The 20,822-nt window shown below is 42.2% G+C and overlaps 1 protein-coding gene across 7 annotated transcripts in view; it reads right to left on the bottom strand.

Moving 5' to 3' along the window:
- Positions 1-20,080, bottom strand: part of ep300b (EP300 lysine acetyltransferase b) — a 31,133-nt gene extending 11,053 nt beyond the window's left edge. For 2 of the 7 annotated variants that reach the window (XM_086056369.1, XM_086056371.1), the window contains exons 1-17: positions 17,753-20,080; positions 15,196-15,791; positions 12,648-12,827; positions 11,059-11,362; positions 10,267-10,380; positions 9,833-10,075; positions 6,999-7,098; positions 6,760-6,885; positions 6,386-6,503; positions 6,081-6,264; positions 5,798-5,875; positions 5,308-5,393; positions 4,875-5,027; positions 4,234-4,731; positions 3,881-4,132; positions 3,569-3,749; positions 2,293-2,444 (exon numbers count right to left, since the gene is read on the bottom strand). In XM_086056369.1, coding sequence (XP_085912495.1) covers positions 2,293-2,444; positions 3,569-3,749; positions 3,881-4,132; positions 4,234-4,731; positions 4,875-5,027; positions 5,308-5,393; positions 5,798-5,875; positions 6,081-6,264; positions 6,386-6,503; positions 6,760-6,885; positions 6,999-7,098; positions 9,833-10,075; positions 10,267-10,380; positions 11,059-11,362; positions 12,648-12,827; positions 15,196-15,791; positions 17,753-17,846 — 3,459 coding nt within the window. In that variant the 5' untranslated portion in view covers positions 17,847-20,080. The remainder of the gene's footprint in view (positions 1-2,292; positions 2,445-3,568; positions 3,750-3,880; positions 4,133-4,233; positions 4,732-4,874; positions 5,028-5,307; positions 5,394-5,797; positions 5,876-6,080; positions 6,265-6,385; positions 6,504-6,759; positions 6,886-6,998; positions 7,099-9,832; positions 10,076-10,266; positions 10,381-11,058; positions 11,363-12,647; positions 12,828-15,195; positions 15,792-17,752) is intronic. The other 5 variants (XM_086056370.1, XM_086056373.1, XM_086056372.1 and 2 more) reach the window with 4 other exon arrangements.
- Between the last annotated feature and the right edge of the window lie 742 nt (positions 20,081-20,822).

The following is a 20,822-nucleotide window of genomic DNA, read 5'->3' as shown; positions in this document are numbered from 1 at the left end:
GATAAGGACTTAACATCTAACTCTTCAATATTTAAAGTGGAAATAAACCCAAACAATTTTTTTCCAGAATATGTTCCCAGCATGCGCACTAGTCTAATCACGGCATTTTTATTAATATTGCGTTTGTGGAATATGAGTTAAGCAGCAAAATCCACCCGTTTTTAGCCATTCCATGGGGCGGCCATTTTGTCATTTCTGTCGGCTGAAAATGACATCACAACTGCTCAGGGCTCAGGTAACGACCAATCACGGCTCAGCTTCAGAAAATAGGTCAGCCATGATTGGTCGTTACCTGAGCCCTGAGTAGTTGTGATGTCATTTTCAGTTAGCAGAAGTGACAAAATGGCCGCCCCCCCAGAGATGGCTAAAAACAAGTGGATTAACTCTTATTCCACAAACTGAATATTAATCAGAAGGCCGTGTTTCAACTAGCAGGCTTGCATAGAACAAGTTCTTGAAAAAAAACATCTTTGGGTTGACTTCCCTTTTAAGTACTTTTTGCTCAACTTGCTGTTCTCTAACAAGGAGCTGAACCGCAAAATTCACAACAGGTGTTTCATCCATGAATGGACCTGTGCATTTTCTGTTTCCATTAGATTTGATATTAAACAATCCTCTTCATCACACTGTTCACATTTTGACATCATAAGACAAAAGGGGCATCTAACGACTGATCAACAGTACCTCACCAATGGGAGGCTTCAAACGAGATGTTCTCAGAATCAAGTGGCCATTCAGCTAAGTCACAAAATCGGCAGTTGAGAAAAAGCACACTGAAAGATTGGAAGAGTCACAGAAACGCATAGAAGTGGATGTCCTTGGAAATGTTCAAATGTCAAACACCTGTTGTGAATCCTGCCATTCATCTCCTTGTTAGAGTAAGGCAAGCTGTGCCAAAAAGCAAAACATTGACTTGAAGGTCACATTAAATTTCCCTATAAAGGTTATAGTGCAGTTCATGTTCATCCTGAGATTTCACACGAAAGCAGAATACAGTTACCCCTAACTTCATTGGAGTAGTGTATATTTTTGCAAGTGAAATTTAACTTATGATCCTCTGAATGGATTGAACAAAAAAAAGTAGCTGGCTCAAAGCCCAAGCAGCTGAAGCTAACGCAGGCTAATGGGGTGCAAAACTAAGAACTGAACCGAGCAAACGGCAAAAAGCAGACAAAGCTTTACGTTTTTAGCAACATGGTGGTTTGGCATTAACAGCGGCAGCAACAATGAGATCAAGGTGGCATAAGTCAAGCCAACTGTGCTGAGGTGAGGCAAATATAGAGGAACAGGTTTTCCAACTGTATCAGACCCTATCAACAAATCAAAAATTTTGTTTTTGTTGGAGATTCAATAAAATTATTAGAAGGGGTGTGAGTTACTAAAGCAGGGTCATCGAGTTCACTTTGGAAAAAAATACCCTGAATTCTCTCTTTGTGGAATATTTCACATTGACGAACAACTAGAATTGAATGCATACGGCGTAATACAAAATGTATTGTTTGAAATTGATGTCATATATGTATTTTTAGCAACCTAACGCAAGAGAGGCAGTTTAAAAGGGTCTGTTAATCAATTTCACATTAAACAATGTCTGGCAGGAGAGGCACACACAATGTACTCAATGTGATCAATTACTGCCCCGCTTCTACACACTGCCTACTAACACACTGCTACTGGTGAGGAACTGAACTAGAAAGCAAGCGATGGAACACAAGAATGGCCGACAAGTTATGATTCACAAAAGGCTAAAAAAAAGAAAAAGAAAATCCATTTCAAAAATGGAAAAAATGGCAAATTAATCATTGTGATAAACGAAAGCAATTGGCTTATGAACGTTTAAAAAATATGTTACCTAGCCACAAATACTTTCACATCAACTTTATGTGGTAAAAACATTTGCCACTTTACTCAATTTCTCAATTTATGATTTGGTGTCAACCTAAAAACTAATATTTTCCAGTGTAACAGTATTCATCATCTAGTTCTTCTATTAATCAATTAAATGTTCATAAGAGTAGTTGCTTTGATTTACAGATACGTAAATGTCTGAATGAAGGGACGGCGACACACATCCAAATCTCATTTTCTTAACCTTTGACATGCAACGGAATTAAAACAATAAAGGGCACTGTAGCCAGATTATGCCAAAACACACTTCAAACAATAAATAGCATTGACAAAGATGAGGGGAAAAAATGATAGAAAGTCTGAAAGATGAACAATATGATAAAAAATAAAAAACTACATTTTTAGAGGAGTTGAAGCAAAATGGCAGCCAGTGCAGTCCCTTACCAGGTTAGTTTTGTTACTAGTTCGAATACGTACGGGTATTCCCAGTAACTGGGGGTCCACCGGCTGACGGAAGGGGAGAGACTCAGGGTCCTGCCGGTACAAAGCCTCCAAGGTGGGCATCAGAGCCTGACGCAGCTCCTCTGGCTTAAAGACTGGACCAAAGGATAGCGAGAACAACAAAGGAGGCAGGAAAGAAAAATTAACTGAGAGAACAGTGTAGCTGCGATAAGAACGATGCTGGCTAAAAGGATAAATGACTCCGTTGACGAGGGAACGTTCCGACAATTCATTCACAGAGGCGGAGAAATCTCACCACCTCACGATTTGATTCAATTCAATTATAATTCAGAGTACTACAATTCAATTATTGATGCAATTCATTCAGCATGTATGTTTGAATTGATGCGTGTTTTCCTAATTAGTTTTTTTCTTTACTGTGTGATTTACATTTCCTTTACAATAATGTGTTCTATGCGCCCCCACTAGTGTAAACGTATTCTGATTAATATTTCTTCATATTTTGAAATATGTAGAAAGCAGCAAAATCATGGGGCGGCCATTTTGTCACTTGCTGTTGGCTGAAGATGTCATCAGTGTGCCTAAGGGCTCAGCTTGCGAACGTCACATGACCACACCAGGCAAACAGGTGAACCATGGCGGCACTCCTTGATCACGCACAAATCAGGTCACACATCAAAAAAACTAATGATTGCATCTCAGGTTTTTATGTCACAGGAAGGTCAAGTGATCTCGCTCTGTGATGTGATGTGACTGATGTGTGAGGCAGTCATCTTCCTCAGAACCACACAAAAACTGGAAAAAAAAAGTCAGTGTATATTTTCTAATTTTGTTGCTTTGGGTTTGACATCGCAGAATGCAATTGGTGGACCAGGAATTCATTATGCTAGAGAGAAGTGCTACCAGTAGGAAGTTGGCACACCACTAGCTATGCGCCGGGACACATATGTGAGTGACTTCCATGACGTCAAAATAATATCCAAACTTTTATTTGCCAAAATTATTTATTCTCCATTCCGATTATTCACTTAAACTTATGTTGGCGCATTAGTTCTCTTATGCAATTATGGACCGTTTTTAATGATAGGCTTTATTAATGTATTGCAAAATATTTCACGGACCCAGAGGATTCCCAACAGTGGCTAGATCAACATCAGGATGCACCTCCAAATCAATTACTTCTCCCACAATAGCTACTTCACGTTATGTAATTAATGGTTGCTATCAGCAGAGTGAAAAATAAGAACTGCGGACTTACTTTTCTTCTTGCTCTGAGTGCTGGCTGGGGAGTCTGCAGACGTCTCATCTTGCTCTTTGGGCTCTTTTTTCACCTCTGGCTTCTTGTCTTCCCCGGTTTCCACTGACGAAGACGCAGAGGATGAAGATGTATCCATGGCTTCTGCTTTACACCCGTCTTCTGATAAATTCTCTTTCTTTATCTGGGATAATGACATGATTTATTCTTCTCTGCAAGAAACTAATGAAAAATGCATGCCACCACATTTGACTAAAAAGAAAGCGACTGGGAACATTTATGTTAAAGTCTTCTGTGAATTAAGGACAGCCTTACCTCAACCTTCTCCTCGGCTTTATCGTCAGGCTCAACTTTGCCCGTCTTCCCCAGAGACTTGCCGTCTCCTTGGGTTTCATCTCCTTCTTCCTCTTCTTCCTCCTGTTTTTTGACTTCCATTTTGATATTCTCTTGGATGGGAGCGGGACCTTCCTGTGGGGCAAGCTGGGAACTTGGATCAGTACTGCTGCTGACTGAGGCTGGTGAAGACACCTGACCATCCGTTGTTCCAGGAAGCTTAGGAGACAGCTGCTAGAAAAAGATTTTCCCCCCCAAAAAAGTGAGAGGGTCAGATGACAAAACTTGTCTTTGTAGATTAAAAAAAAAAAGAAAAAAAAAAAGAAAATACTCACCGGGGTTGGTGGCAGCTGTAGTGGCACATGTGCATTCTGGATAGGCACCATAGAAGCCTGAGCTGCCTGGGGGCCTGAGGTAGAAGCACCCCCAAGACTCTGCTGCGGAAGCTGATGAGCCTTCTCAGAGCTCCCCGCCTGCCCTGCGAGTTGCTGCGGCTGAGATGCATGCTGTTGATTCTGAGGAGGCATCTGGGGTGTACTCGGGGTCTGCGGCTGCGGCGTCTGAGACCGAGGTAATGTGGGAGTTGTCTGATGAGGTTGAGGCGTTAAGCTGCGTGCTGGTGATGGAGAGTTTGTTCGGATGGGTGGGCAGTGAGGAAATGTGTTGGGCTGGTTTGACGTGGAGGATGGGGGCAAGTTGGGCAGAGGCCCTGTACCACTGGCGCCACCGGTCCCCATGGAGCCACCAGAGGCTGCAGAGCCCGGGGCGGGGGTAGCAGACTGAGCTGAAGGGCTGCCGGCTGGTAGTGAAGGTGGCGTTGACATCTGGTTCTGCTGCAGAGGACACAAAAGATGAAGAAGAGAAGCGTCAGAACAATGCCACAATCCCTCTTCACGATTTCAAGAGGATTTTGATCCTCTTGAATATGTTTAGATCTCATCGTCATGCTACATGATCTCTGGCTTTAAATCTTTACCAGCGGCACAGCGGCCTGTGATCCTGGCTGGTTCACACCAACAGGACCAGAAACAAGACCAGGACTGGACCCGGGGAACTGGCCTGGTGGGAGGTACTGGTTCTGTAACTGTGTGGCATTTGGCTGACCTGTCCTTGCTGATCCCATAGCCATCTAAAAAGGAGACAATGACAATGTTCGTCAAATATGAAATTCCATCTCATTTAAGTATTTTTTTTTGGTCTGATTTAAGCTATAAATATAATCAAGCATTTTGGGGTTGGAAGGGGGGCTAGGTCAACACTCACACTCTGCTGCAAGACAAAAACGGCATGTTCTTGTTTTTCTATTGCATGCATCGTGATTTTGGAGCTTAGTTGGGGTTTTTTTTTTTTTCAATGTACCAAAACATCAGTACATCAGAGATAGAGATTTTGGATGCAACGATGCCAACCTGGTTCATGGGAGCACTGAGTGGAAGCGGAGGTGTCGACCTTTGACCCATTGACTGCATTCCCATCTGGCCAAATTGGTTCATTCCTATATGGCAAACAGGAGTGATTTGAGATAAAAAAAAATAAATGAGGTAAAGGGAGGGGGGGCAAAAACACAACAAAACATTCAGAGTAACATCACATTTAGAATTTGACATCCAAGGATGAAAATGCGGATGAACAGAGACAACAGAAAGAAGAAAAGATGAGAGCATTGCGAGCCGGTACATACTGAGGTCACATATTGTACATTAAAGCAGTTTTTTCTTGTAGAATCAGATACCAACAGAGTGAAGAAACGCATTATGCCTCCATCTCTGTCACATAAAAGCTGGCATGTTATTAGAGTACATAAACTCAACACCAGCTTTTGATTATCTAACCATTAATGTCAATACACGCTCCCCTGCGGCCTTTGAAATGCTTCTATAGGAAGTTGAAGAGACTGACCTGCCGGGTTCTGCATCCTATTCGCCATCTGATTTGGTCCTCCAGGACGGATCATGGACGGATCAGCATGAGGACCATCTGACAGGATGAAATGTTTTTGCAGATTTTATCTTCAGCAACACAGAATATCAGGGCACATCTTCCTCCACACTTCCACCGGTTATAACACATTTCTCGATTACCTGATTTGTTTGAAGATTTTATAAATCTGGTTGGTATTATTTATTATAGATACTGACACACAGAGGACCATTTAGGAAGTAAAAACAGTACGTATCCTTACTTGGAGGTTGCCCCGCGGCCATGGCGGGCTGACCCAGGCTGAGAGGCCCCTGTGGGAAGCCGGAGGAGGCCAAGCCAGGTTGCCCCGGCATCATTCCCTGTTTTTGGAGACGTGTCCTCCTCTTCTCCTCAAGCTCCTTTTGGATCTTGTAGATCTTCTCCGCCAGGAGGTGGTAGTACTCCGCCTTGAGAAGAGTAGCAGAGAGAAGCAAGAACGTTACAGCCCAGTGATGCATGAATAATGATTGACGATGACAATTTTTGTTCACGCTCACGAATGGACACAAAGGTGTTGTTTTTGTTTACCCTACTGTTGGCTGACTCATACATGTCCCCCTCGACTTTTCGAGCATATGCCACCAGATTTTCCATCCGCCGGTCCTTCAGAGCAGCTGGGTCAGGAGTAGGAAAGATGGCCTGTACCCTGTTCACAAACAAATAAATAAAAAAGACCAGTGAAATTGACTTAAAAAAAAACATCAAAAATGTTCAGAAACATATTCGGGTTGATAAAAATGGTAGCCGACAGATAATGCAGCAAATACTTTGATCGACTAATACGAAATGAAAATGAGTGTTGGTTGTCAAAGAAAGGTGCCACGACAAAATGCTCAGATTGCAGTACTGCAATCTATTATGGATGAGGGACAGAGAGACATTCAAGTGCTCGGCAGACTCACAGCTTGTGCACAAGGTGGTTGCGCAGGTCTTGCGTGATGTCTTCATGCCAAGACTTCCTCATGGCTGCAGAGGGAGGCGCTGCAGTAGGCAAGGATCCCAGGTTCCCCACGCCATCATTCATCAAACTGTGGTCAAGGCCACGTGGGGAATGGAATAGAAGCAACATTTGGTATGTTGAGCACAAGCGGTCTGATTTAAGAAACGTTAAACAGATGACTCCAATATCAAGTAGTCCTACCTCTGCGCATTTATACTGCTTTGCAACATGGCATCTGGTAGCAGGGACGCTTGATGGTTTGGGGGCTGCACGCCACCATTCACTCCCATTGAGTTTCCTCCTGGGTAGAAATATTTAAAGAATATGCCTTCCAGTTGAGTAAAGCCCTGTAGTCCCTTGACTTACGAGTTTAATTTGTTCCATGACCAAACTTGTAACTCAGTTTACTCGTATGGTGGGACCTCGACTTAGCTCAACAGTTTTTTTTTGCTTTGACTTGCGAGCAAACATATTGAGATAAAAGAGCAAGGCAGTGGTAGAAAAATTCACAACAAGCAGCAGTTTGGTAGGTGATAATTCTTAAAAAAAAAAAAAAGAAGCCGTGTGCTTGCTTCAAGCTCTTTGTCACATTTTGTTCAAGTTTACTGTTAAACTAAACAAAAACAAAAAAACACAGAGAATTACATGTGTATTTATTAGTGTTGTTCCGACACCACTTTTTGGCCCGATACCGAATCCGCTACCTGGCTGTGCAGTATCGGCATCCGATACCTCGCCGTTTTAAAAAAATCCAAAATAAGAGCAATTTTTTTTGTAATACTAAAGGATTGCACACTCACTTGGATGTAAAATCATTCATATTTAAATCATCACTACATCTGTAGTAACATATACACACAAAATACATGTGTTGAATAAACAGCCTATTTTCATAGCTCTTCATGCTTGTGAGAGTGCGACATGGGATACATACTGTATTCACATGAATGTGCATTTGTAATAAAGCAAGGTGCAGCATTTGTACTTCTAAAATATATTCGGTGATTCTAACCGACCACCCAATGCATGACGTCACATTTGTATGCTGCCAGAGGGGCAGGCGGTCTAGTGAGTGGGATAACAGAAGTCGGTTATGTGTTTCTAAAATTGGTTAACACCTGTGCTGTTCATGGTTGCTGTAATCGGTCGACTAGAGATTTTATTTTGTGATACTGGCAATGATTCGAATTAACCGGAGGCAAAAACGAAGTTGTTTGATAGCAGACGCGCACAACGGCTGTCAAATCTTCAACGTGGCCACTTAACACCATCACAACATACAAGGTTATGATCTGATGACTTTATATCAGTTATTGTTTTCTTTTTACTTTTCATTCAAGATTTAATGCGCACCGCTGTTCAACATTAATCTGTTAATTATGTAGGTATACAAATTTCATATACGTTGATGGAACATTATAGAACATTTTGCTGAGCGATGTGTTGTAAACAAACTCGTCTCTTTGTTAGCTGTTAGCAAGCTAGGGCGAGCTCGAAAAGCTTCGACGAGTCATAAAGACGAGTTTATCTAGACACAAACCATTTCATGAAAGACGTTTTACACCATTAAACTAGTGATCGATGTACTGTGTCAAACAAAAGCAACATACTTTGTTTCGAGACAAAGATCCAGCCGACATGCCCCCAAAGTAATTGCAGGCTCTTGATAGGATCAAAGTCCCCCAAGCAACTGCCTCCAATGTGGCGATGTATGTCCTTATAGCGACCTTTTTCACCGAACTAGACATAAGTAGACCGATGACCAATAACGCTAATAATGGATAAGGCTTAAATATGCGCGCTGCGTTCAAATAATGATACCAGTATCGATAACCGGCATCTGTGTTTTATTTGTTAGTAGCACCCGATCCGATACCAGCGTTTCAATGCGTTATCGGGAAACCACCCGATACGAGTATCGGTATCGGAACAACAATAGTATTTATCCAAACCACATAAATTAACCTTGCAAAGGTCTGCTGACTTAATGTGAACATAATATGCAAAATGCAATAGATGGGCTTGCATAACTAGCATCACAGTTTCAGTAGTTAAAGTTTTAAGATATGGATATTTTAGCCTGAACAACGCAACCCTGTTGGCCAAAGCACGCACATCAGATGGAGCAATGAATTGAACGGAAGGGTGAAAATGAGGCACCTACTATTTAATTCTTTGTACTATATCTAACAATGTTATCACTGTGTGTTTTTTTTTTATAAAGTTTGATTCTGTAGTGTGGTATTTTTTTAAATTAAAAAAACATTTTACAAAAATAAGATGTGTTTTTTTTGTGGGGCTGAACCGGATTACTGGCATTTCCATTTATTTGAATGGAGCGTGTGTCATTTGACATACCGGTAAGTGTTTTGAGTTACAAGGAAGGCCATGATATGAATTAAACCTATAAGTCAAGGCACTACTGTAAATCAAACCAAATGTATTCATTGAAATGAACTGAAATGCCATTCATCTATTCCCACCCCCAATTCATTTTGTATTTGTGTGTTTGACCCTGTTCAATTAACAGTGTAATGTGCATCGGCGACTGTAGGTCTCCTTGTCCACATGAAAGACCTGTACAGTGGGGCAACCTTGAAGAGGAAGGCAACCCAAACATTTTCTATTTCCAAGAATATGTTCTATGCAGGCCTACTAGTTGAAATAAGGCATTCTGATTAATATTGTGTTTGTGGAACATGAGTTAAGCATCAAAGTCCACCCATTTTTAGCCATCTCTGGAGGCGGCAACTTTGTCACTTCTGTCGACTGAAAATGACATCACAAATGCTCAGAGTCCTGAGCAACTGTGATGTTATTTTCAGTCGACAGAAGTGACAAAATGGCCGCCCCATGAGATGGCTCAAAACGGGTGGATTTTGCTGCTTAATTCATTTTAGACAAACGCAATATTAATGCCTTGTTTCAATTAGTGGGCCTGCATAGAACATATTCTTGAAAAGAATGTTTGGGTTGACTTCAAGTCAAGGTACCACAGTATATGAAAAATATTCATGAAGAAGAATCAAACTAACCCATGACATTCAGATTCCGCATCCCGGGTTGCCCCTGCATCCCCTGGCTGGGCATGTTGCCCTGGGGTGGCTGCGGTTGCATCTGGTTGCCCTGGTAGGTAAGACCAAGCGCAGCGTAGGCCCTCTCTATGGAGCTGGGGTCGATCTGATTTGGTGGGTTCAGGTTTGGAGTATTGGACTGTCCACCCGGTACTCCTGAACCTAAAGCGTTCACCAAACCAAGCCCTGCACTACTGACAAGAGCTGAAGTGATGGGAAAAGAGATAAAGAGGACAAGATTGGTGAGAATGGGGGAAGCCAAAAGACTATCAACCTGGGGTGACTGAAGAAGTCTGGTTGATCATGTGTAACCATGTAATGCAAAAATCCCTAAGTCCTGAGTTTAAAAACAGACATACACATCCAAGCATGCTGCCATTTAGCGAACCACTCACATTGCTGGTTCCTCTTGTCTCCAGCGTTTTTCAAAGGCAGGCACACAGGGCAGTCATGTCGCGTGCAATTCTTCCAATGGGAGATGATCTGTCTTGATGAGGCACAATGCGCCACTAGGACCAAAAAGACAGGGGCAAGGATAAAGTGGAAGTCAATCCAAACATGTTTTTGTCAAGAATATGTTCTATGCAGGCCCACTAGTTGCAACACGGCATTGTGATTAATATTGCGTTTGTGGAATACGAGTTAAGCAGCAAAATGCACACATTTTTAGCCATTTCAGGGGGCGGCCATTTTGTCACTTCTTTCGACTGAAAACTGAAAAATGCTCAGGGCTCCGATCACGGCCAATCATGGCTCAGCTTCAGAAAACAGGTGAGCTGTGATTGGGCTGATACCTGGAGCCTGAGCAACTGTGATGTCATTTTCAGTCGACAGAAGTGACAAAATGGCCGCCCCCTGAGATGCCTAAAACAGGTGGATTAACTCTTATTCCGCAATCGCAATATTTATCAGAATGCCTCGTTTCAACTAGTTTTGTTCATACGTTTAGGTTGACTTCCTCTTCAACGATAAGAAGAAAAAGGAAAACGATGACTCAGTGACAATTCAGGAACAATAATGAGAATAGGGCAGCGGAACATTCAAAAATGTTGAATGTATCGATAAATTCATATGCAACACATGATCACCAATTGTTCAACTGTTAACGACAGCCAGTCAGGAAACACGGGGAATCTGTCAATATAACAAACACCCTAAAACTTAGCAGTTAGCTGCAATAAACTCACCCTGGCAGGTCTTGCCAGCCTGGCAATGAGTCATGTGGTTGAGTACGTTCTTCATGGTGCGACAGTGAGGCAGGTTGCACTGCCTCACTTCCCCATTAGCTTGCTCCCTTCGCTGGCACTTGTGCGCGTGGAGCAAGAGGACCAGCTGCTGTTGAATAAGCTTACGTTTCTCCGGGTCTGCTGTAGGGGGCGCTGTGCAGGGACCTGCCCCTACAGCACCCAGTCCGACCTGAGCCGCTCCCACTGCTGCTGCTCCACCGACTGATACGCTGCCAATGCCTGGAGGTTGCTGCTGCTGAGGCATCTTGAGGCAAGAGAGAGCACATTGATTTTTAGATTGCTGACATCTTTTTGAAGGCAATATGACAAGTGCCTGATATTTCACACAAGTGGACATGGTTTGGCAGTGCGCAGCAGTGAGGCAAGGAAGAGATGGGAAGTTCAATAAACACATTTGAGATATAACAAATTTGCTCATTTGCATACCTTTTTATTATTGGTTATGATTATAAATATTCATCTATGAGAAGACACTGATCATGTTAATGATTTCTCAAAGTAATTATCAATGATTCAACAAGGTTGGAAACGGAAAAATATCAACATGAAACACTTTTTTTCTATCAATGTCCGTAAGTGTTTACACTTTTAAATGATCACTTTACAACATTCTTCGGAAATCACAATGCCCCATCACTGCTGAAATACTTTTACAACAGGCTGTGGCCTACTTATGCGGTCCTTGGGAGTGCCCTGGTGCCTGCAAGCACCATTTTGGTGATCCCCTGTCCCCATTGAACATTTTTTAAAATAACTTTACAGTGGTTTTTCTAAATGTAGGATGAAAACACTTTAAACTGAAACATTCTTAAGAAGAACGGGCATGTCTTTTTAAGAGTGGCTGGCTTCCAAAATTTCCTACGGGATCAATACAGTATCTACCTACCTAGCTGGTGGATGAAGCCCAAGACGCACACTCACTATGCACATTCAAACATGAATTGTTTTCTCTTTGGGAAAAAGTGAGCTCCAATGACAGCGTGTCATGTCATTTCTTCACTCTGATGAAAAGCACCAGCGATCCCCAAACACACACTACAACAACTACAAATGATTAAATCAAAGCATATCCTCTTTGGATGAAGACATGTATATAATCCATCACCAGATCCTGACAGTGTAATTAAATTCAACCTTTTTTCTCCCCGTCTTGATCGTGATACACTTTTCAGCTTTAATCAAATTGTCTGAGCGTTTCAGTAGTGTGCATCGTATCTCGGTTGATTTTGGGTGAGAGGTGGGGTAACACGCTGGAGAGACAACAACAGTGCATCTCAAACACCCATTAAGGTTCACATTTATAGACAATTTAAAGTGTCTGCCAACTTTATCAAACATGTCTTGGACCATGAGCGAAAGGAGGAGTATCTGGAAGAAAAAAAAAACACACTAGCACCGGGAGAATAGGCCTGCGATCAAAGCACGGATTGACCTAAACTTGCTGCCATTAGGTTGTAGTTATGACCTCTGGACTACGGTGCAGTACTGTAGCGAATAAATTATCTATTTAAAAAAAATATCATTCTTACCATTCCAGGCATGCCTTGACCTGTTGGCATCTTCTTTTCCATGTTAAACTGGCTGGCCATATTGTTGGCCATTCCGGTCTTATTCTGGAGTTGTGGGCTCAGCCCTGCTCCAGGCAGCCCCTGGCCAGCAGACTGACCATAGGGACCACCATAGGGGCCCGCATTGGCAATCATATTCATCTGTGGGGAGACAAGGAGAAAACGAAGATATTGAAAAGACGAGAAAATACGGGAATGGTATGCAGCCAATGCATGTGAATGAATACATTGTTTGGACAACTTGATCAATTATACCACTACTATATGACACTGGCTATGTTTAGATGGACAGCATTTCTTTATTCTGATCAGATCATAATTAAAATTGCGATGAGATGCACTGTTTTCATGGACACTAAAAATATTGAGCCCATTAAGATTTGCGTGTTCACGCTTCACACTTTCGATGGTAACAAATTATTTTGACATGCGCAGAATGACCAAATATAACGCAAGTAGTAGTAGTAGAAGGAGCAGCGTCCACAAAACATCGCTCCGCCCATTTCTACTTTAAATGTTAGCATTATTTCACATATTTTTCCCCATTTGTGCAGTTATGTCGAGTTAACACTTCCTTATGGAGCTGCGAATGTACCAGTTCAGTCTTACGCCCGCCATGTTTTTCGCTCGCTGCTTCTACTACCTTCCGGGAATAATAGAAAAGTGTATACTGATGTCACAGACATGCGCAGTGAAGACGGTTTGTTCCAGATTTTCGGAATAAGTGTTTTCATGCACGGCGATCGGATTAACAATCGACATAAACCACCTCTCTCGTTCTGAATAAAATCTTGAGCGGAATGGTCTTGATGGGGTCAGAATATTCTGAATGGGGTGTGTACATGAAGCATTTTTATTCCGATCAGGCTTTTAATCCGAATAAATGTGTCCATGTAAACGTAGCCATTGGGAGTCCGATAATTTCTTCAACATTTGGACAAACAGATCTGCTGCTGAAGAAAAAAAAATATCTGTTTTAGCAAATAAGCAGACTGTTGACACACAAAGTTCTTATTATAACTTTCATTTCCAGACATATGTGATAGTCTGTGGCAATTTAACAAGTGAGGTGGCTAACGGGCCAATAGTGATAGAGATAGGGAGTCGAACAAAAGCACATCCCCACCATACCAAAGACTTGCAACAAGGGCTGGGCACAATTAATTGAAATTTAATCACAATTTTAATTTGGGTGTCTTTCAAATCATAGAAACATTATAATTGGCGGGGGGGGGGGGGGGGGTCTGGGATAAAAAAAATAACAATCAATGTGCCGAACAGTGCGGTGTGAGAGTACGATGAATGCACCATGCTACTTGCCAGTGTTAAATCACACTGACAGGCTAACGGGAAATTAGCATCCACATTTGGGAGTGATATTCCTTCAACTAACAAATACTCACACGCTAATACTGTGGAAACCCATCCAGGTAACATAACAATACTCGGAAGGACATGTTCTTCCCAACGTGAAAAATGAGTTATAATATTAGCTCAATCAAAATTTTCGTCTTTTCCTCTTGTCATTGAAGTGTTTACTCCATGCATGCACGGCACCACAATGCCCCTAAGAGGCCAACAGACGCACAGCAGGAAGAGCTGATGATACTTTTAAATTGCTATTATTTGAGTATATTCTTATTTTACATTGTTCCAAATTTATTTTCTGTTTTCTCAAGTTATATTTAAAGTTGAGAAACGTTGAGTTTTAAATTTTCTATTGTCATACCAACACACATTGCCAAACCTTGTGAAAATAAAAATAGAACAAAAAAAATAAGATAAAGAAATAAAGGAGATGCTTATTCACAGTTTGAATTTTTGCAAAGATGCAATCAAGCAAAGGTGTGGCTGTAGCAGAATGAAATTACAAGGGTATTGAATTTCACATGATATTTACAAAGTCATTTTGTACTTGACAAAAAGAATATAGTGCGAATATAGTGTTCCAAGAATAAAGTGTCCAATGTGCAGGGATGAATGGCTATGAGCCTATGATGGTAGTTTTGAGTACCGGTCGTTGAGTTTTGATAGTTGAATAAATACTAAGTTTTGAAATCAATAAATAATCATTGTATTAATCGTGATTTTAAAACCAATCAAAAATAATCGTGAGTTTTACTTTCTTCCCCCATAATCGCTCAGCCCTACCTGCTACGGCAGTTCAACTTTGACCAACATCTTAAGTGTGAAAATTTTCTCAAGAACTGTTCATGATTAATCTACTAATAGGAGGCCCCCTAATCCAAATCGAAAAATAAATACCTTGGTTAAACTTCAGGTGTAATTAATAAAAGTTGTCCATTGTTATTTACTTCAGTGTTTCTTGTTTTTTTTTTTCTTTTTTGCAGCAAACCCTAACTGTTCAAGGAGTGTAACAGTTCAAATTAAAAGAAATGCAACCATGCGTTATGCTTTTCAGGGCTCAATATTTGCTTTTCAACAGTAAGTAATGGCATTTGAGTCCCATAAGTGACATTCATGATTCAGCTTCTTAGAGTGTGTTTACCTTGTTCAGTGCTCCTGGTTGCTGTGGTCGTATCCCTGGCTGACCACCGGACCCTATTTGTTGACCACCCTGCTGCTGCTGTAGTGTTTCGGCTAAAAGATTACTGTTGTTACCCATGCCTGCACTGCCAGGGTAACCCATTCTTGATGAGCCGTTCATCACATGACCCGCCATCAGGCCTTGCTGATGCTGTCCATTGCTGCCTCTCTGGGCACCCATCATAGCAGTTGCCCGATTCAGCGATGCCATCCCCCCGACCATCCCAACCTGCTGCATTAGTCCAGTTTGTTGCTGCTGGCCCTGGGGTGGCATGCCTTGAGGTGCACCAGGTGAAATGCTGACACCCCCCAGCATGCCCATGGAAGCCCCTGGTCCAGTACTGTTGGAAGTAGGGCCACCCTGCTGTGATGGTCCACCGGTACGCAAAAGTTCAGACGACTGTTTGTGTTTTGCAGCAGCATCCTGGCCTCCCAAACCAATCCCTCCAAGACTAGTATGGAGTTGGTTGATGTCCCCTCCATTAGTCAGCCCCAGGTCTGAGGAGCTGATGAGCTCGTCTGGGAGGTCATGCTCGAGGTCAAAGAGTGAACCAAAATCTAGAAGCAAGAAAGTCACAATTAACCAGCCAGCAAAATAATGAAAGACTGATTAAACAGATAGAACAGTCTGATCTCTCAAGGCTTACAGACATTTCCCATGTGGGAAATAAATAAATAAGAATTTATAACTGAACACCATACATGAAGCTAGCTCAGAAATCTCGCCACGGCGTCATTTATCGTCTATAAAAAACACATTTTTAAAAGTAATGATATCACCAAATCAATTCAATTCAATAAGCACAACATAAGTCAAATGCACTCAATTTTGAGGGTGCATTTTAAAAACATGTCTCAAACTCAAGGTACGGGGTCTCAGATCCGGCCCACCAAATCATTTTATGTGGCTGCTGAAGCAAATCATGTACGTTAACTTCTTATTAGTAATATCATTCAGTACCAAAATTGCAAATCGTCTTTAATTTCAATTACTATATGCCATTGCAGAGATATTGCAGGTGTTTTGTCACCAAAGCCCTTAATATATATTGAACAAGTTCAGCATATTAAATTCCTTGATTTCTGCTGTGAAAAGTCATCCATCAAGTTGCTGTGTATATGCAATACAGTCCTCAGAGGGATACCACCATAACTACATTATGGTCTTAGACAAAATTGTGTTTTACACCCCTGAGAGTTACAATATATTACACATTTGCAAATCCTTCATTGATGTAATTTTTACTTATATGTTCAATTTGTATCAAGTGCTGATATTTTAAAGCACAGCTTATTTAGACAAAAGTATAACATTTGTTGCAAAACATTTTATCAACAGTTTATTCTCTATGAATAAATAAAGTTGTAAGAATTACTCATATCAACTGAATTTATGAAATACTTGTGTTCTGTTATTGTCCAATCATCCAAAAAGTATATGGAAATGTGAAAACAGGAGTAAAGTTTATTGCGTCTATAATCAAACGGTGGAATAATTTTATTTCAAAATGTCTAAATGCCCAATTTAATTGAGAGGAATCCAGATGGCTTAGAAAAGTGAAGATCGATTATTTTTGAAGCAGCGGAGCATTGTCACTGCGCTGGCAGACAATGGAGGGAGAAGCAGAAGGGCATTGTCGGTAAAACAAAAGTGAAAACCATTTGGCCCTAAGACGTTAAACGGGACATTTTTTAAATGTTCGATCATTTCTTTACAACGCGAAGCCGTATAAAAAAGAAAAAAGGGTTTTATTGTTTTATTTCAACGCTTTGCACAACTTCAATCAAGTATTGAACAATGGTTAGCTGCTTTACGACAATTGTTCACTTCAACGCGAGTCTATTGGCAGTTAACTATACAGCTAGTGCACAAAACGTATGATCACAAATATCCCCCCGCAAGTACAAACAGCGGGGATTGCTGCAGTGGAAAAGCGTCGTTCCTTTGATCGATACGGTTGAGCAAATGAACGTTGTTTAGCTAGCTGGCTAACGAGTGCAGATGAGCCGGTGGCTGCGGTAGTTTTTTTTTTTTTTTTTTTTTAACAAGCTCGTCAGCTAGCCCATTCTAATAGCGTCACTTTCTCTCAAAAGCTATTTCGTAAACCTAGGTTTTTCGTGCACGTGCTTGAGATAGTGTTCCAATTTGCGAATGCCTGGTCACGCCCGTCCATTTTGTTCACTTTTAAAGCAGAACATTAACTTTGACGGCGACTGAGTGACTCGACTCTCCCATTGTTTGGAGGTGGATCTTGTAGTCGCTAGCTTGGTTAGCGCATCGGTGCTACCGCTTCAAAACATCACTCGGAGAAAGTTGGTCGTGCCGTCAGCTGCAGTCTGTTTGCTGTCTAACATTTTCACCCGAAAACCTTGAAGAAACACACTCACACATCGAACACAAGTTGTTAATGTATGTTTGTCTCAGACCAATTCGTGCAACTCTGCAGGGATTGCAAGATGAGTAACTAATAAACGCACACTCAACTCGTAAACAAAATGGATACGAAATCTCGACGTACCGTTTCCATCACTTGCAGAAACAGAGAGCGCTGGAGAGGACAGCTTTGGCCTCTTGGCTGAAGGCGGGCCGGACTCCAGGACATTATCGGCCATATTTTTGACAAATTCAAAAAGGGGGAAAAAAAAGTTTTAGATCCACAAAGGGCAATCGTGTTTCCCTTATTTGTGCTTTCTAATCCGAATTGCTTCTGATCGTCCCCCCACCGCTTGGGGGACGGGAGGGGAGAAGACGGCTATGTTTAAGTGTTCCACCGCTCTCCGTCTCGGTTTATTCCTGTGTGTAGAGATCAGCCCCCCCTCCCCTGGCGGAGAGTTTGTTTCTTCGCAGATTTGAACAGAAGGAGGTCTGGGAAGGTGGAGTCGACGTGCGGCCCACTGACAACCTCATGTAGCCTGGACTGCAACACGACAATTGTCCCGGGATCCGTCCTCCGTCGCTTGCTCAGTTTTATCCGCCATAGTCGGCGTAGAAATCCGGTAGTTCGACCTGAAACGCTCCGGTGAGGAGTCCAGCGGGAGTCCCGATAAACACTTCGACGGGCGGTGCTTTTCTCATGCAACACTTGGAGAATCCTCAGTTGCGTTGCCAATTTCCCTCAGATGGACATACATCGCTGCAGATTCCCAAATCCCAAAAGGCAATCAACTGGTGCGTTGCGAAATGGTTTAAGTAATGCTCCCGTGGAAGCGGGAATTGGACAATGCTGCACACGGACGTATAAGAATAGTGTCTGCTCAGAGAAAACTAAAATGGTCATGCGTGAGATTGATCTGTGCACTTGAGTGTTTGAATCATGCAAGGCACTGGGTCCACAAGAACGGGCTCATATTGCACATCTGCTGGTTGCAACCCCTCGGCGCGATTGTACCTATTGCAACATGCAGGCGAGGCAGCGTGACCAAAGAAACTTGTCAAAAATCACAAAAACGGTGCAAGCGATTCTGAAGCAGACTTTATTCGTGGCTAGCACAGTTCTGGAGGGCAACCGAGGTGCTAATTGGCAATCAGCGGCCAGTCAGATTGATCCAATTAGCCTTGTTTGATTTAACAGAGGATCACTTATGTGTGCTCAAGATGAGCATCTTCCCTTCATTTAACTCTCGTTAAAACGCTTGAAAGCAAGACCAGAGAAACCTACAGAGAAACCATTGCCCCTCACTGCTCTCGGTGATGTCTTTGCCTGGCCACAAGAAGAGGAAAAGAGATTTTATTCAAAAACCCGAAGCAGGCGGAGAGCTGCGGAAATATTGTGACAAACATTGACGTTGGCTCGCTGAGGAAATTATGGCTATTTCGGAAGCAAAAAGGTCCACATCGGCACAATAATTGACACCCCCCTTAAAATACTTGGGGCTTAAAAAAACCTCATTGACTCTTTGTGATGGAGCATGCCCCCTTTCGCGTAGATCCTGACAATTTCTTTTCTTTAAACCTGTCTTTCTTTCCACCTCTCCCTTCTGCCCGGCAGCAATTTATTTATATAATTGTCTATGTGGGCTCTTTCCTTCCTCCGCGACGCACGCATTATTATTTTTCATGTTTCCCTGCGCCCGTTTTTCGCAAATTCCCCCGTACGTTATGATATGTAGCCCTCTTCCGCGTCTCCGCTCCGCGAAACACCCCCTTCCTTGGATTTTTTTCTCGAAGTATTTCCTTCTCATATATAAATATATATATCACCGACTCCCGCTTCCTCGCCACGGCCGCCTTCTTTTTCCCGGTGACGGACGTCTTTTTCTCTTTGTAACGCGGGCGGGATTTGGCCAGGTTGTTTTCCAGCCGGCGGTTGTCAGAGCGGCTGTCACTGGTCGCCAGAGTCACTCCTTCCCTCGGTTATCTCCTCCGCTCGGACGGTCAGTCCGCACAAACAAAATGGCGGCTTGTTGTTTCTACTCCTCTGATGCGGGGGGAGGGATGGAGGTACCGCAGAAAGAGCAAGAGCAATTTGCGGCAGCAGTCGAGGCAGCCTTTACGTCACTTCCGCTTATACCACGGCCGCTGCCTCTTCTACCACGGCCGCTGCCTCATGTATCCCTCAATCGAGGCAGCTGCCTTTCATTTATGCCGCAATCGAGGCAGCTGCCTTTGCATTTACTCCTTCTGTCGGGAGATGTCGCAACTCCATGCGACCTGCTGCCGCTACCTTTTCTCATTTCACGGCATTGAACGTTTTTATGTTCGGCTTCTTTTTGTTCGTATGTGTTCATAAACCACTTCTTTCAGTTCGTGCTCAATATACACGATTAAACTCTATAGAGGCATACAAAAAAAATTCCCGCTGCGATCAATATATAAAATATTTTCTCTTCGTGGTGGACTTTGTACGCTGTTAGTCTAAGTATGTATTTATTTATTGTACTAGGTTGTCTGTTATTGGTGACTTAATTATTACTTTACTATTTATATAATTACTTTACTATTTATATTGATCGTGTAAGACTCTTTGGACCTGAAGACTTGTTGTGGCACAGCTGCCTGCATTTACACTTTATTTCGGGATGCCAATCGACCTGCTGCTCTTGCAGTTTCTGATTCCACCGCATCGTTTGTGTTTATGAACAACTCCTCTGTGTTAGTGCTCACTGCTCAATATACACTTTATTAGAGTATAAAAGCAAACAACCAAATACCAAACTCTTTAGGACCGAAGACACTTTATGCACAACAATAAAGTCATAGTAAAAAAAAAAAAAACACAATAATAGTCAAACCAGTACAAGTAAAAAATTTAAAATGGAAAAAAAAGTACAATAATATCCATCCCAACATCCATTATCTGAACTGCTTATCCTCAAGAGGGTTGCACGTGCCGGAGCCTATCCCAGCTGTCTTTGGGCAGCAGGCGGGGTACACTGGTTACACGGGGGGTGAACTGGTTGCCAGCCAATTGCAGGACACATAATAATAATGATAATAACAATGATAATAATAATGATGATAATAATAATAATAGTCATCATCATTAAGAAATACTTCCACGAGGCCGTGGAATCAGAAACTGTAGCAGCAGCAGGTCTATTGGAGTCCTGAGATAAAGTGCAAATGCAGGTGCAGGCAGCTGACACAAC

Source organism: Filicampus tigris, chromosome 16 (genome assembly GCF_054856515.1).
Source record: "Filicampus tigris isolate MCC_2025a chromosome 16, RoL_Ftig_1.0, whole genome shotgun sequence".
NCBI lineage: Eukaryota > Metazoa > Chordata > Actinopteri > Syngnathiformes > Syngnathidae > Filicampus > Filicampus tigris.
This window is presented reverse-complemented; position numbering and strand designations above follow the sequence as displayed.